Below are 15,292 nucleotides of genomic sequence, written 5' to 3' on the forward strand. Positions count from 1 at the left end.
GTACAATGTAGAAAATAGTAAAAATGAAAACCCTTGAATGAGGTGTGTCCAGACTTTTGACTGGTACTTTATATATAATTGGCAGCCGCGCACCGATCATCATCATCATTCAAATGATAGCCTACCCTCGATATTTATTGGAAATTTGCATGAAACTCCAAGTATATTTCAATTGTGGCATAATCTATTTAATCTACCAAAAATATACACTAGACAAGGTGGGATATTTTGTTTTGTCGACAAATTTGCTGTTTCCGTAAGGCCTGTCGTAACTTTCTTCAACCGCATGAAATGGTTGGCTGGAAACCTGGTTTGTCCCTCTTCTTCCCCTCTTTCTTCTCCTTCCCCGTCTCTCTAACATTACATCCTCCTGAACAGGTCTGTGTGATGTAGCTGAACCTGACACCTCTGTCTCTTCCTACTAACAGGAAAGTCCCGATGTTCGGCCTGGAAGCAATCTTCCGGAACGGCGTTCCAGTAGGCCATCTGCGGCGCTCCGACTACGGGTTCTTTATTGACAAGCAGATTGGATACGGATACATCCGCAACCCTGACGGAGGAGTGGTAAGTAATATATAGTTGGCCACACACACACACACACACACACACACCATTCAACTCAGCCACCCACACAATTTCTGTCATCACCACAAGTAGACGAAACATTAACAGGCTTCTTTTTCTTCTTCGTTGGGAGATGGGATTTCTATAATAATTGGTGGTATTCTGGCCGTTACGCTCTTAACGATTGGCAGACAGGAAAACACTGCTTGTTTCCAGCTCTTTAGAAATGCTTCATTGCTGCTCTGCTCTGCTCCTCCTCCGGCTGGGAAGCGATGACTCCTCTGAGCCCGCTGTGTGCGTGCCTGTGGGTGTGCACGTTCTGGGAACTGTCTCTTTCTCCTATTATCCGTCGTCATCTATTGGCTCTAGCCTGATCAACTCAGCCTTCAGACATTCTCGCCTGAGCTTTTACTTAGGACAGACAATATTCATGGACTCTATTGTCCTCTCCTTCTGTTGGAGCAGAGGCCCAGATTTGCATACAATTATACCACGTCATCATATCATGCATATCTTGCAGTTTAACAACTTCATATTTGATTGAGTGGCAATTGAGTCAGATTCTAGTACCAGGGCTTTGACACACACACACACCACAGGCTTTGGTTGCTACCTCGGAAACTGAGACAACTTTTTTCCCCCAGCACTTCAAAAGAAACCTTGAAATAAAGCTGGAATTGTTAATTGGTGAAACTGCCACGTCTGTTTTTGCGATTACGACAACCAGGACATAATTGCATGTGCAACTGCACAGCAGAATATTTACAGCATTTTTTTTTTTTAACGCACAAAACAGTTAACAATAAGGAGTCGCTGGGGTGGAGTGGTGCGGTTTCTCTGATGTGGGTTACATTTTTAAGGGCTTTATATTTTCAAAGCTGTTAACCAGGGTTTCTGGGTGGGGGAAGTTTATTTGTGTATCATATGTGTACATCCTGTGTTGTTTTCCTGTGTTGTCGTCGTCCCCCCCCCCCCCCCCCCCCCCCCCCACACGCACACAAAAATAAGACCTGTAGTAATAGAATACCGCCTCAGTGTGTCCTACCGGGCCGAGCAGGTTCTGACGCAGTGGATGACCGTTGCCTTGTTCAATGAGATGCTGCTGCACGGTGTGTGTGTGTGTGTGTGAGAGAGAGAGAGTGTGTTACAGGGCTGTGTGTGTTACGGAGTGAGACACCACATGTCTAGGTCTCCAGGATATATTATATATATATATATTTATATTTATATATCCCCCTGTCACTTATCATTGGGATCACGTCCCCTCCCATCACAGTAGCACGGCAGAGTGCGAAACAGACACACACATCCACTCACAAAGCCCTGGCTTTGGCCCTGCGCTACAGCGCTCCACATGCCCTCCTACGCTGCGTAAAAGGGTCAGTCAGTGTCAGCAGCAGCTCATCATCACATGGCTCTGAAACCTCCACCACTCAACCTCTCCTTGCCTGCTACTGCTGCTAAGGTCAGAGTGGCAGGGAGGGATTCATCTGCCTCACTGATTACTGAGAAGCAGAGATGGAGGACAGTGAGAGAATGAGAAAGGGAGGAAGTGAAAGAACATAATGAAGGCGAGAGGGAAAGTAAAGAAGGGAGGGATAGATTGAGAGGAAAGAAGGGAGGGAAGTAAATGGGGTAAGAGGAGCGAGGGAGGGAGAAAACAAGTGAGCGAATGAGAGAGAGAGTAAGCAAGAAGTACTGAGAGAGAGACTGGGAGAGAATGAGGAGGGGGGGAAAGAGATGGAGTGACAAACTGCTAATGATTTGGGGAGAGCAGTCCAGGGGCTTGGCTAGGGGCGGGGCCGAGGGTTAGAGGCCAGTGGACTTTGACTGCGGTTGGGCTAGGGTACAGACTAGGAGCTGGGTTAGGCCTGCCTCCAGCACAGCTCGTTTTTGGAGAGTTATAATTAGCCAGAACAGGGAAAAGCAGGGGCCACTGCGCTGCGAGGAAGGGAAGCAAAAGGAACAGACTCATTGGGCCGGAATAGTTTTGACATTGAGATGTGAATGAACTGGCTGTTTCGTGACCTCTTATTACATTTGGGTTTCATTAACCCTTTTCTCTTGTGGGAATTGGTTTTTATGGATAGGGCTAAATTGAAACAGTTTGGAGATGATGGGGAAATTATTAGACCAAAGATGAGTACACAACAGTATACCTGACACAACATTACACTGTTGATTTTACATGCATTTTACATGAACTGTACTTTTCGCCGCATTTGTTGATAACGAAATTTGAATATACTCTGGATACATTCAGTAAACGTAATACGAATATTCCTGGAAAAGTTGGGGTAGGTGCAACATAAGACAAAACAATTACAAGGATTTGAGTGAGAGGACACTAACTGGTGTCTCCCAAGTGGCCACACACCTCTCCAAAGTGTGCACAGTTCCTAAGTCATTTGAATACGCTTTTATGACTGCAAGAAGAGTCTTTAACTATAAGGTGTTTTTAGCTCTCCTATCTGTGCTGTTGAGGAACTAAATCTCTAACACGTTTTGTTTGGAACACAAACCTGCATCCCTGCCATCACACAATTACTGTTGCAATCTAAAAACGGTTCATTATATATTGCAATCTGTATCAGATGGGCATCATTTTAAAGATCTATTGCTAATATGCTATAAGCTATGCTATAAGCTATAGAATACGCTATTACAGTGTTAGGCTTTTACAATGCAATTCCGGGAAATGTATATACTTTTTGGTGTGCACGCAAAGGATCATGCATTCAGGCACATGTGACACGGCAAATGTTCCACAGAATAGACAAACAGGCTCATTCTGTTCAGAACAACCCCAGGGTATGACGCCATATAATAATTTTGAAACTGTATATCAAACATAGTGATCATTGACATTGTATATGACATGCGTTTTATGATCTCTGGAGAATAATGGAATCACTGGAGAGCAATGGGTGAGCTCCGTTTGAGACTGTCCTAACGAAGTGATCTGAAGAACTGTAATATCCCATGTTTCTCAGTTGTGGCTGAACAAAGACATGGTAAATATGAATCTCTGTTTTTTTCTATACATCGGTAGGACCGAATCAATCAGGGAAGCTCAGAGGGGCGTGTGCCTTTGTGAGCAACAACTTATGTGCAATCTCTAATATTAAGGGAGTCTCGAGATTCTGCTCACCTGAGGTAGAATACCTCATGATAAACTGTAGACCACACTATTTACCAGGAGAGTTTATCTATATTTTTCGTAGGGGTCCATTTACCACCACAAACCGATGCTGGCACTAAGACCGCACTCAACCAGCTGTATAGGGCCATAAGCAAATAAAATGCTCACCCAGAGGTGGTGCTCCTAGTAGCCAGTGACTAAAATGCAGGAAAACTGAAAACCATTTTACCTCATTTCTACCGGCATGTCACCTCTGCAACTACAGGTAAAAACTCTAGATCCCCTTTACTCCACACACACACACATACAGAGCTCGCCCTCACCCACCATTTGGCAAATTTGAATTTATCTTAACTATCCTCCTGATATATGTAAAAACTCAAAACAGGAAGTACCAGTGACTCGCTCAATACGGAAGTGGTCAGATAAAGCGAATGCTAAGCTACAGGACTGATTTAATTTCGTGTAGCGCGAGGGGCTCAAGTTCAGAACGGCTTTCAATCAAACCCCATACAGCGCTGCAAAGTGCAGCTCTGACGTCATGTAAAGCATATTACTGTACAGCCACTATGTTCCAATTTAGCTGTTTACCAGTGCCCAAATCTGCCATTTCAACCCATATATGGGTACAGGAAGGGAAACAATGAAATGCAGTATCTCAGGGGTCATCAACTAAATTCAGCCGTGGGCAGATTTAGTTTTTTTTCTCGAGAGGATGGTCGGGGGACAGAATATAAATATAAAGTATTTGTACTCTGACGCAAGAAGCCCAACCAGATATTGTATTTGACTAAAACATAATCATTTTAAAGCTTGATATTAGTCTTATGTTGTTTTTTTTAAACTGCGCCGTATATGCCACTCCACTATCTAGAAAAATCAGAGGAGATGCGCAATAGGTTTCTGAGAGGCTACTCGCCACCATGTGTGGATAAAGCTCTTCATTTGGCATTGGGGAAACCACGAGCTGAACTGCTCAAAAAAAAAGACCCACTAGAGCTAAAGAACACAACTACATATACTTTGAACTTGCGAAAAGTGGGAGATGCTGGCATGTTTTATCGTCGGACCCAGCTTTGCCTGCTGAATTTAAGAATCCACCACTTATTGTATGTAGGAGAGGTCGCAATTTACCCCATTAATTGGTCCATCCAACTGCCAGCCACACAAGAAAATGAGCCAGGCTCTTTTACGCCCGCTTGGGGATGGTAGCTATAAATGCAGAGGTTGCGCAGAGTGCAACAATATGATGAAGTGTGAACATTCCTGCCACCCACACACAGGAAAATGGTTCCAAATAAATCTCATTATTACGTGCTACACCACCCATGTTATCTACATGATTAAATGTCCATGTGGGCTTTGTTATGTAGGTAAAACCTCTCCTTCTCTCAAACATAAAAGTTAAATCAGGAAAAACGACAGTGATTATCCAGTTGCAGTACATTTTAATGACCTAAAACATGACATTTCTACCTTTAAAAAAAAAAAAAAGATTTTGTGGCATAGAGAAAGTTAAGATGTCAGACAAGGGAGGTGATATAAATAATACTCTGAGCAAAAGAGAATGTTTTGGGATTTTCACCCTCCCAGACATTATTCCCTAAAAGGTCTTAATGATGAAATGCCTCTGTATGTTATGTTGTAAATGTGAACATGAATGATGCCCCTATTCCAGATTACTCTGACGTGTTTCTTACACTGTACCCATTGATTTATGAAAACTTGGTTGGCAGGTCGATGTCCTCATTGTAGTTTTACAGACGTGTTTAATACGTTTTATGTACACACTTTACTAGAATATTTATGAAATGTATATTGTTATATTGGGTAGCACTTATTTGTTTTCCCTCGACTCCAACCCCATTCGATGTGTGGAACGGATGTGGGTGGGGCTAGGTCTACATAAGGGTGCTATTTTTCTTTTTAACTCCCAAAAGCTCTGACGAAGGCCGATACGTAAATGCTTATTAAAGATCAGTGATAATATCAAGAAATACACTGCTCAAAAAAAATAAAGGGAACACTTAAACAACACAATGTAACTCCACTTAGGAAGCACCACTGATTGACAATAAATAAATAATAAATAAATGTCACATGCTGTTATGCAAATGGGTTAGACAACAGGTGGAAATTATAGGCAATTAGCAAGACACCCCCAATAAAGGAGTGGTTCTGCAGGTGGTGACCACAGACCACTTCTCAGTTCCTATGCTTCCTGGTTGATGTTTTGGTCACTTTTGAATGCTGGCAGTGCTTTCACTCTAGTGGTAGCATGAGACAGAGTCTACAACCCACACAAGTGGCTCAGGTAGTGCAGCTCATCCAGGATGGCACATCAATGCGAGCTGTGGCAAGACGGTTTGCTGTGTCTGTCAGCGTAGTGTCCAGAGCATGGAGGTGCTACCAGGAGACAAGCCAGTACATCAGGAGACGTGGAGGAGGCCGTAGGAGGGCAACAACCCAGCAGCAGGACCGCCTTTGTGCGGAGGCAGGAGGAGCACTGCCAGAGCCCTGCAAAATGACCTCCAGCAGGCCACAAATGTGCATGTGTCTGCTCAAACAGTCAGAAACAGACTCCATGAGGGTGGTATGAGGGCCCGACGTCCACAGGTGGGGGTTGTGCTTACAGCCCAACACCGTGCAGGACGTTTGGCATTTGCCAGAGAACACCAAGATTGGCAAATTCGCCACTGGCGCACTGTGTTCTTCACAGATGAAAGCAGGTTCATACTGAGCACATGTGACAGACGTGACAGAGTCTGGAGACGCCGTGGAGAACGTTCTGCTGCCTGCAACATCCTCCAGCATGACCGGTTTGGCGGTGGGTCAGTCATGGTGTGGGGTGGCATTTCTTTGGGGGGCCGCACAGCCCTCCATGTGCTCGCCAGAGGTAGCCTGACTGCCATTAGGTCCCGAGATGAGATCCTCAGACCCCTTGTGACACCATATGCTGGTGCGGTTGGCCCTGGGTTCATCCTAATGCAAGACAATGCTAGACCTCATGTGGCTGGAGTGTGTCAGCAGTTCCTGCAAGAGGAAGGCATTGATGCTATGGACTGGCCCGCCCATTCCCCAGACCTGAATCCAATTGAGCACATCTGGGACATCATGTCTCGCTCCATCCACCAACGCCACGTTGCACCACAGACTGTCCAGGAGTTGGCGGATGCTTTAGTCCAGGTCTGGGAGGAGATCCCTCAGGAGACCATCCGCCACCTCATCAGGAGCATGCCCAGGCATTGTAGGGAGGTCATACAGGCACGTGGAGGCCTCATTTTGACTTGTTTTAAGGACATTACATCAAAGTTGGATCAGCCTGTAGTGTGGTTTTCCACTTTAATTTTGAGTGTGACTCCAAATCCAGACCTCCATGGGTTGATAAATTAGATTTTCATTGATCATTTGTGTGATTTTGTTGTCAGCACATTCAACTATGTAAAGAATATTTCATTCATTCAGATCTAGGATGTGTTATTTTAGTGTTCCCTTCATTTTTTTGAGCAGTGTATATTAAAAACATTTTTACTTACAGCTTTTTCGTAGGCCAAAGAAAATCTGCCGCGCACCAAATTTGCGACACTGGGTGCCAGTTGACGAACCCTGCAGTACCTAATCAGGAATAGTGTTTTTGGAGAGAGGAGTTGGGTCATTAAGAACAGTCTAAGGTTCCCTAAGCTTTCAGATCTGAGGATGGATTAGGAGCTTATTTTAAAAGACTCGGAGTTCCTCCATCACTGAGTAAAGGTGTGGATTTAACCATGTCTGTGTGCTCTCTTCCATTCTTTATTCTCTCTCGTCCTTTCAATCTCACTCTTTCTCTATCCCCCCTCTTGCGCTCTTGCTTTCTATTTCTCTCTCGCGCTCTCTCTCTCTCAGGTAAATGCTGACTTCATAAAGAGTGGGAAGTTCACTCTGGAGAGGATGGGTGTGGTGTACGAGGCCAAGCCCCACCTCAAGTCGCCCTTTGACCCCTCAAACAACCGCGTGAAAGGCATTTACCCCGACAACTACCACAACGTTTACAAGGCCAACGCACAATAATGTACATCGAGGTGTGATTGGACAATGTGACTGTTTGTTTTTGTCCCTTATCTCCCCCAGCATGTCCCCATGTTGGAGTCAGACCTGAGTCCAAATACTTTGAGCTTTTGTCCTAGCCTACCAGGAGTGCCGGTGGGCAGGGTTTTACATTTTTCCGGACTTTTCTATTGGTTCAATTGCAACAGGCAAGCTTAATCGAGCACAGCTAAAGTATTTGAAAGGACATAATTGTATTTGAACCCATGTCTGGTTGGAGTATCATGTGAGGTACCTGTTTACTGTCTCTGTCTGGTGTAAAGCTTGAGAATAGCAGCATTAAGTCCATGTGAAAAGAGCCCGTGAACCACAGATTAGAGTCGCAAGTTTGGTAGTCCTGCAGTACCATACCTCAACACCATGTTATTCTCATGGCTGAAGGCGAAGCTGCCAGCTACTTCTGTAAGTCTTAAAATCATCTCTGATGGTCAAGTAGAAAATATGATGAATTGATTAACAAATAGTTAAAAGGGTAAATATACTGTACTGAACGTGCCTTGCTTTGTTGAACTACTAAAGAAAAAGTATAAATTGGTGACCTGCAATATATTCTTAGTTTTATTAATGTTTCTGGTGCTGCTATTGGTGAGCATGTTTTAAGATCCCGTTGGTTCAATTGTGCTTTTATTGTGTTCACATTAGTGTATGCTAACTCCAGAGTTGATACCAAATGAAATCTGATTGCTGAATTGGACTCTAATAATGCATGAATACAATGACTTGTCTGTGAACAAATGAAGACTGCTCGCCTGTGAAATCCTCAATACACTTTATTGATTCATTTCAAATACAATCCAGACAATGTAATTTGTTTTATCGGTGTGTTTTTTTTCTGTTCTTTGTATATTGAACATAATGTTTCAGATGTGGTCTTAATGTTGTCTCACTTCTTCCTGCTTCAATGCAATCTTACATTTTCACATATGAAGAATCAGGTTAGTGACTTCAATGACCGCTTTAGAAGACAAGAAGGTCTAGTTTCCTGTAATTTTAGATCTCATGTATATGCAGTTATTGGTGTCAATGATTGCCATACAGCTTAAAATGATAAACTATGCCCATTAAACTCTAACTTAATTTCATATTTATCTGATCTTTCCCACAGATTCCTTTACGAATAAATATCTGTACTGGAGTAGGAATGTTTTTTTTTTTTTTTTATTCACTGAAAGTGATCAGAGATATCATAATGGAGTTATTGAGTTCTATTTAATTGTGTGAGAGTGAAGTGATCATTTAGATACAATAGTGTTCTCTTGAATTCTGTGAATGTGATTATGATATTATGCTAGTACTGCAGTGGGCCTTCTTGATGATGATGATGCCATTGGATCAACTGGATGTGATGTGCCATCCCCTGCACTTGTTGTGGAGAAGTACTTCACCAGAGAGAGAAGAGGGGGGGGATGCGTGTTGATATTCAGACGGGAGAGGGCGTGTCCCGGGGGCTGCAACATGGTGGGCTCACTGCTTTGGCTGGGGAGTTTGTCGTCCTAACAGGGCCTCTGCAGCTGTGACATCACTACAGAAAGCTCCTGCCTCTCCCAGTCGCTCTGTCACAGGACCACAGAAACAGTCACACAAGGCGACACGTTGTAGTGTGATGACCTTAAATGTACTAAGAACTTTTGCCTGGTCTCGTGTGATGGTTACATGCACATTTGAACAAATGAACTGTTTTATCATGCGTGTTATGCATGGTATTTGTACATGTTTGTGCAGTGGTTCTCTATGTGTATATGGTAGTTAGTCTCCGGTAACGTAGGTCCCTGACGATGGGCTGTGCCAGTCTGGCATACATATGCCCATCCAAACACTGTGACCTGGTTGACAGGGAGGGCAGCACGATTCAGCCTGAGACCATGGGCGCAGGTGAGGATGCCATGGTAAATTAAATACTCACCGACTCCCTCCCCTAACACTGTCCCACTGGCCATGTCTCTGTCTGTTACGATCACAGCTGCCATCAGCCAGTCAGAAACACACATCCACAGTCATAAAAATGTATTTAAAATTAGTGTTTTACAGGGTCCGCCATAGTAATACGGCACCCCTCGAGCAAATTAGGGCGCATTGACAGATGTTATGCCTTGTCAGCTCAGGTTTTCGAACCAGCAACCTTTCAGTGACTGGCCCAACGCTGTAACCGCTAGGCTACCTGCCACCCTCATTTCATAGAGATCTGTGGTAAACTGTTACTGTACATTATAAAAACCAAAAGTATTGCTGCATGGACTTGCTTCCAGTCAGCCACGACCATTAGTGAAGTCAGGCACCGGTTGGTAAGCTTGTGTGGCCTACCACTTTGCAGCTAAGCTGTTGTTGCTCCTAGACATTTCTACTTTACAATAACAGGACTTACAGTTAACCGGGACCGCTCTAGCAGGGCACAAATTTGACGAACTGACTTGCTGGAATGGTGGCATCCTATGACGGTGCCACGTTGAATGTCACCGAGCTCTTCAGTACGGGCCATTCCACTGCCAATGTTTATCTATGAAGACTGCATGGCTGAGCGCTTTTATGTACCTGTCAGCAACGGGTGTGGCTGAAATAGCTGAATCCAATAATTTTAAGGGGTGTAAACATTATTTTGGCCATGTAGTGTATTAGACATCTATACTCCCACGTGGTTTATTGGTGGCGCAGTATGCACTGCAAATACTTTTTTGCTGAATACGATTTCAAATCCAATTTTATTGGTCACATACACATATTTAGCAGATGTTATTGCGGGTGTAACAAAATGCTTGTGTTGCTAGCAGTGCAGTAGTTTCTAACAATTCACAACAAGACACAAATCTAAAAGTAAAAGAATGCAATTAAGAAATATATAAATATTAGGACGAGCAATGTCGAAGTGGCATTGACTAAATACAGTAGAATAGAATACAGTATATACAGTGCCTTGCGAAAGTATTCGGCCCCCTTGAACTTTGCGACCTTTTGCCACATTTCAGTCTTCAAACATAAAGATATAAAACTGTATTATTTTGTGAAGAATCAACAACAAGTGGGACACAATCATGAAGTGGAACGACATTTATTGGATATTTCAAACTTTTTTAACAAATCAAAAACTGAAAAATTGTGCGTGCAAAATTATTCAGCCCCTTTACTTTCAGTGCAGCAAACTCTCTCCAGAAGTTCAGTGAGGATCTCTGAATGATCCAATGTTGACCTAAATGACTAATGATGATAAATACAATCCACCTGTGTGTAATCAAGTCTCCGTATAAATGCACCTGCACTGTGATAGTCTCAGAGGTCCGTTAAAAGCGCAGAGAGCATCATGAAGAACAAGGAATACACCAGGCAGGTCCGAGATACTGTTGTGAAGAAGTTTAAAGCCGGATTTGGATACAAAAAGATTTCCCAAGCTTTAAACATCCCAAGGAGCACTGTGCAAGCGACAATATTGAAATGGAAGGAGTATCAGACCACTGCAAATCTACCAAGACCTGGCCGTCCCTCTAAACTTTCAGCTCATACAAGGAGAAGACTGATCAGAGATGCAGCCAAGAGGCCCATGATCACTCTGGATGAACTGCAGAGATCTACAGCTGAGGTGGGAGACTCTGTCCATAGGACAACAATCAGTCGTATATTGCACAAATCTGGCCTTTATGGAAGAGTGGCAAGAAGAAAGCCATTTCTTAAAGATATCCATAAAAAGTGTCGTTTAAAGTTTGCCACAAGCCACCTGGGAGACACACCAAACATGTGGAAGAAGGTGCCCTGGTCAGATGAAACCAAAATGGAACTTTTTGGCAACAATGCAAAACGTTATGTTTGGCGTAAAAGCAACACAGCTCATCACCCTGAACACACCATCCCCACTGTCAAACATGGTGGTGGCAGCATCATGGTTTGGGCCTGCTTTTCTTCAGCAGGGACAGGGAAGATGGTTAAAATTGATGGGAAGATGGATGGAGCCAAATACAGGACCATTCTGGAAGAAAACCTGATGGAGTCTGCAAAAGACCTGAGACTGGGACGGAGATTTGTCTTCCAACAAGACAATGATCCAAAACATAAAGCAAAATCTACAATGGAATGGTTCAAAAATAAACATATCCAGGTGTTAGAATGGCCAAGTCAAAGTCCAGACCTGAATCCAATCGAGAATCTGTGGAAAGAACTGAAAACTGCTGTTCACAAATGCTCTCCATCCTACCTCACTGAGCTCGAGCTGTTTTGCAAGGAGGAATGGGAAAAAATTTCAGCCTCTCGATGTGCAAAACTGATAGAGACATACCCCAAGCGACTTACAGCTGTAATCGCAGCAAAAGGTGGCGCTACAAAGTATTAACTTAAGGGGGCTGAATAATTTTGCACGCCCAATTTTTCAGTTTTTGATTTGTTAAAAAAGTTTGAAATATCCAATAAATGTCGTTCCACTTCATGATTGTGTCCCACTTGTTGTTGATTCTTCACAAAAAAATACAGTTTTATATCTTTATGTTTGAAGCCTGAAATGTGGCAAAAGGTCGCAAAGTTCAAGGGGGCCGAATACTTTCGCAAGGCACTGTACATATGAGATGAGTAAAGCAGTATAAACATTATTAAAGTGACCAGTGATTACATGTCTATGTACAGTGGGGCAAAAAAGTATTTAGCCAGCCACCAATTGTGCAAGTTCTCTCACTTAAAAAGATGAGAGAGGCCTGTAATTCATCATAGGTACACTTCAACTATGACAGACAAAATGAGAAAAAACAATCCAGAAAATCACATTGTAGGATTTGTAATGAATTTATTTGCAAATGATGGTGGAAAATAAGTATTTGGTCAATAACAAAAGTTTCTCAATACTTTTATATACCCTTTGTTGGCAATGACAGAGGTCAAACGTTTTCTGTAAGTCTTCACAAGGTTTTCACACACTGTTGCTGGTATTTTGGCCCATTCCTCCATGCAGATCTCCTCTAGAGCAGTGATGTTTTGGGGCTGTTCATTTGAATTATATGAATTATATATATTTTTTTAAATATTATACACCTGTCCTATATAAGGTCCCACAGTTGACAGTGCATGTCAGAGCAAAAAACAAGCCATGATGTCGAAGGAATTGTCCGTAGAGCTCCAAAACAAGATTGTGTTGAGGCACAGAACTGGGGAAGGGTACCAGAAAATGTCTGCACCATTTGAAGGTCCCCAAGAATATAGTGGCCTCCATCATTCTTAAATGGAAGAAGTTTGGAACCACCAAGAATCTTTCTAGAGCTGGCCCCCCGGCCAGACTGAGCAATTGGGCGAGAGGAGACCAAGAACCCGATGGTCACTCTGACAGAGCTCCAGAGTTCCTCTGTGGAGATGGGAGAAACTTCCAGAAGGACAACCATCTCTGCAGCACTCCACCAATCAGGCCTTTGCCACCAAGCCACTCCTCAGTAAAAGGCACATGACAGCCTGCTTGGAGTTTGCCAAAAGGCACCTAAAGGACTCTCAGACCATGACAAACAAGATTCTCTGGTCTGATGAAACCAAGATTGAACTCTGGCCTGAATACCAAGTGTCACATCTGGAGGAAACCTGGCACCATCCCTACTATGAAGCATGGTGGTGGCAGCATCATGCTGTGGGGATGTTTTTCAGCGGCAGGGATTGGGAGACTAGTCAGGATCGAGGGAAAGATGGACGGAGCAAAGTACAGAGAAATCCTTGATGAAAACCTGCTCAGGACCTCAGACTGGGGTGAAAGTTCACCTTCCAACAGACCCAAAGCAAACACCAAGTCAGCGCAGGAGTGGCTTCGGGACAAGTCTCTGAATGTCCTTGAGTGGCCCAGCCAAAGCCCAGACTTGCACTCGATCGAACATCTCTGAAGAGACCTGAAAATAGCTATGCAGCGACGTTCCCCATCCAACCTGACAGAGCTTGAGAGGATCTGCAGAGAAGAATGGGAGAAGCTCGCCAAATACAGGTGTGCCAAGCTTGTAGCGTCATACCCAAGAAGACTTGAGGCTGTAATCGCTGCCAAAGGTGCAAACATTTATTTAAAAAAAAAAAAAAAAACGTTTTTGCTTTGTCATAATGTGGTATTGAGTTTATATTGATGAGGGGGGGGGGGGGGGACTATTTCATCCATTTTAGAATACGGGTGTAACTTAACAAAATGTGGAAAAAGTCAAGGCGTCTGAATACTTTCCGGATGCACTCTATCAAAGTTATTGGAGGGAGACAGATTTACATCCAGATTGGTGTGTGTGTGTTACCTGTTAATGAAGCTAAAGTACTTTTGCAAGTAGCCATGGTCCACGTTGCTCTTGCACAGCTCCAGTTGAGTCCGGGATAGTAGTTCACATAGTTATCACACATCTCCTCCATGATCCCAAAGCCTCCCTGGATCAACAGAAGGAGAGAGAAATGTAGAGGGAGAGAGAGGAGTCAGGTTCCTAGGTTTACCTCTGTCCTAATAACATCGGAAAGAGCAGGCAGCTGTCAAGCAGCACTGAGAACTGTGTGTGTCTCTGTCTCTGTCTGCCTTTGCACGTGTGTATGCAGTATCATCAGCCCAATGCGGCTGTCCACTGCTCTGAACATCACAGAGGAGAGTTAGCGAGAGCAGCAGCATCATCATCCTCCAGCCCAGAGCCTGTGTCTGACCCCAGATTAGTGAAATCTGGGCTGGGCAGTAGAGCCTCTCTAAGTAGAGCCTCTCTGAGCCGTGTCTGTGGTTGGAGGATATGCCTACATTAAACCCATAGAGCTGCTTGGCTACAGTTAGTGTATAGAGGCTACTCATAACACTCTGTGTGCATGTACTGTATGTGCGTGAGGTGTGTCTCCATTTGTGTGCATGCCTGCGTGCTATATAAACATGTACAATATTCCTTTTTTTATTTTTTTGTTATTTTTATTATTATTTTACCCTTTTTCTCCCCAATTTCGTGGTATCCAATTGGTATTACAGTCTTGTCTCATCGCTGCAAGTCCCTTACGGACTCGGGAGAGGCGAAGGTCGAGAGCCGTGCGTCCTCTGAAACACAACCCAACCAAGACGCACTGCTTCTTGACACAATGCCCACTTAACCCGGAAGCCAGCCACACCAATGTGTCGGAGGAAACACTGTACACCTGGCAACCGTGTCAGCCTGCATGTGCCCGGCCCGCCACAGGAGTCGCTAGAGCGCAACGAGACAAGGACATCCCTGCCTGGCCAAACCCTCCCCTAACCCAGAAGACGCTGGGCCAATTTTGCGCCGCCCCGTGGGTCTCCCGGGTCGTGGTCGGCAGTGACAGAGCCTGGTTGTACAATATTCTTTATTGATACGCGTGTGTCTCCATGCATCGCTGCACCTGCAATATAAACATACTGTAGCATACAGTAGGATGGATCTTGTCCTCTGTGTTGTACTACACTTTGTCCGGAGGACATCACCCTGAGGGGAGGACAAACACATACTCAAATCAGGCAAAATTTGGGCATACGTGTTCTACTTCTAGTCAAATATGATAAACTTAAACAGGCAACTCTGCATCTCTGTTGTCCGGCAGCAG

The 15,292-nt window shown here is 44.0% G+C and overlaps 1 protein-coding gene across 1 annotated transcript in view; it reads left to right on the forward strand.

The window, feature by feature from the left end:
- Positions 1-8,924, forward strand: part of sardh (sarcosine dehydrogenase) — a 126,730-nt gene extending 117,806 nt beyond the window's left edge. Inside the window, exons 21-22 of the mRNA XM_036977676.1 lie at positions 429-564; positions 7,589-8,924. Coding sequence (XP_036833571.1) covers positions 429-564; positions 7,589-7,753 — 301 coding nt within the window. The 3' untranslated portion in view covers positions 7,754-8,924. The remainder of the gene's footprint in view (positions 1-428; positions 565-7,588) is intronic.
- Positions 8,925-15,292: the final 6,368 nt, after the last annotated feature.

Source organism: Oncorhynchus mykiss, chromosome 5, assembly GCF_013265735.2.
Source record: "Oncorhynchus mykiss isolate Arlee chromosome 5, USDA_OmykA_1.1, whole genome shotgun sequence".
In the NCBI taxonomy this organism is placed as follows: Eukaryota; Metazoa; Chordata; class Actinopteri; order Salmoniformes; family Salmonidae; genus Oncorhynchus; species Oncorhynchus mykiss.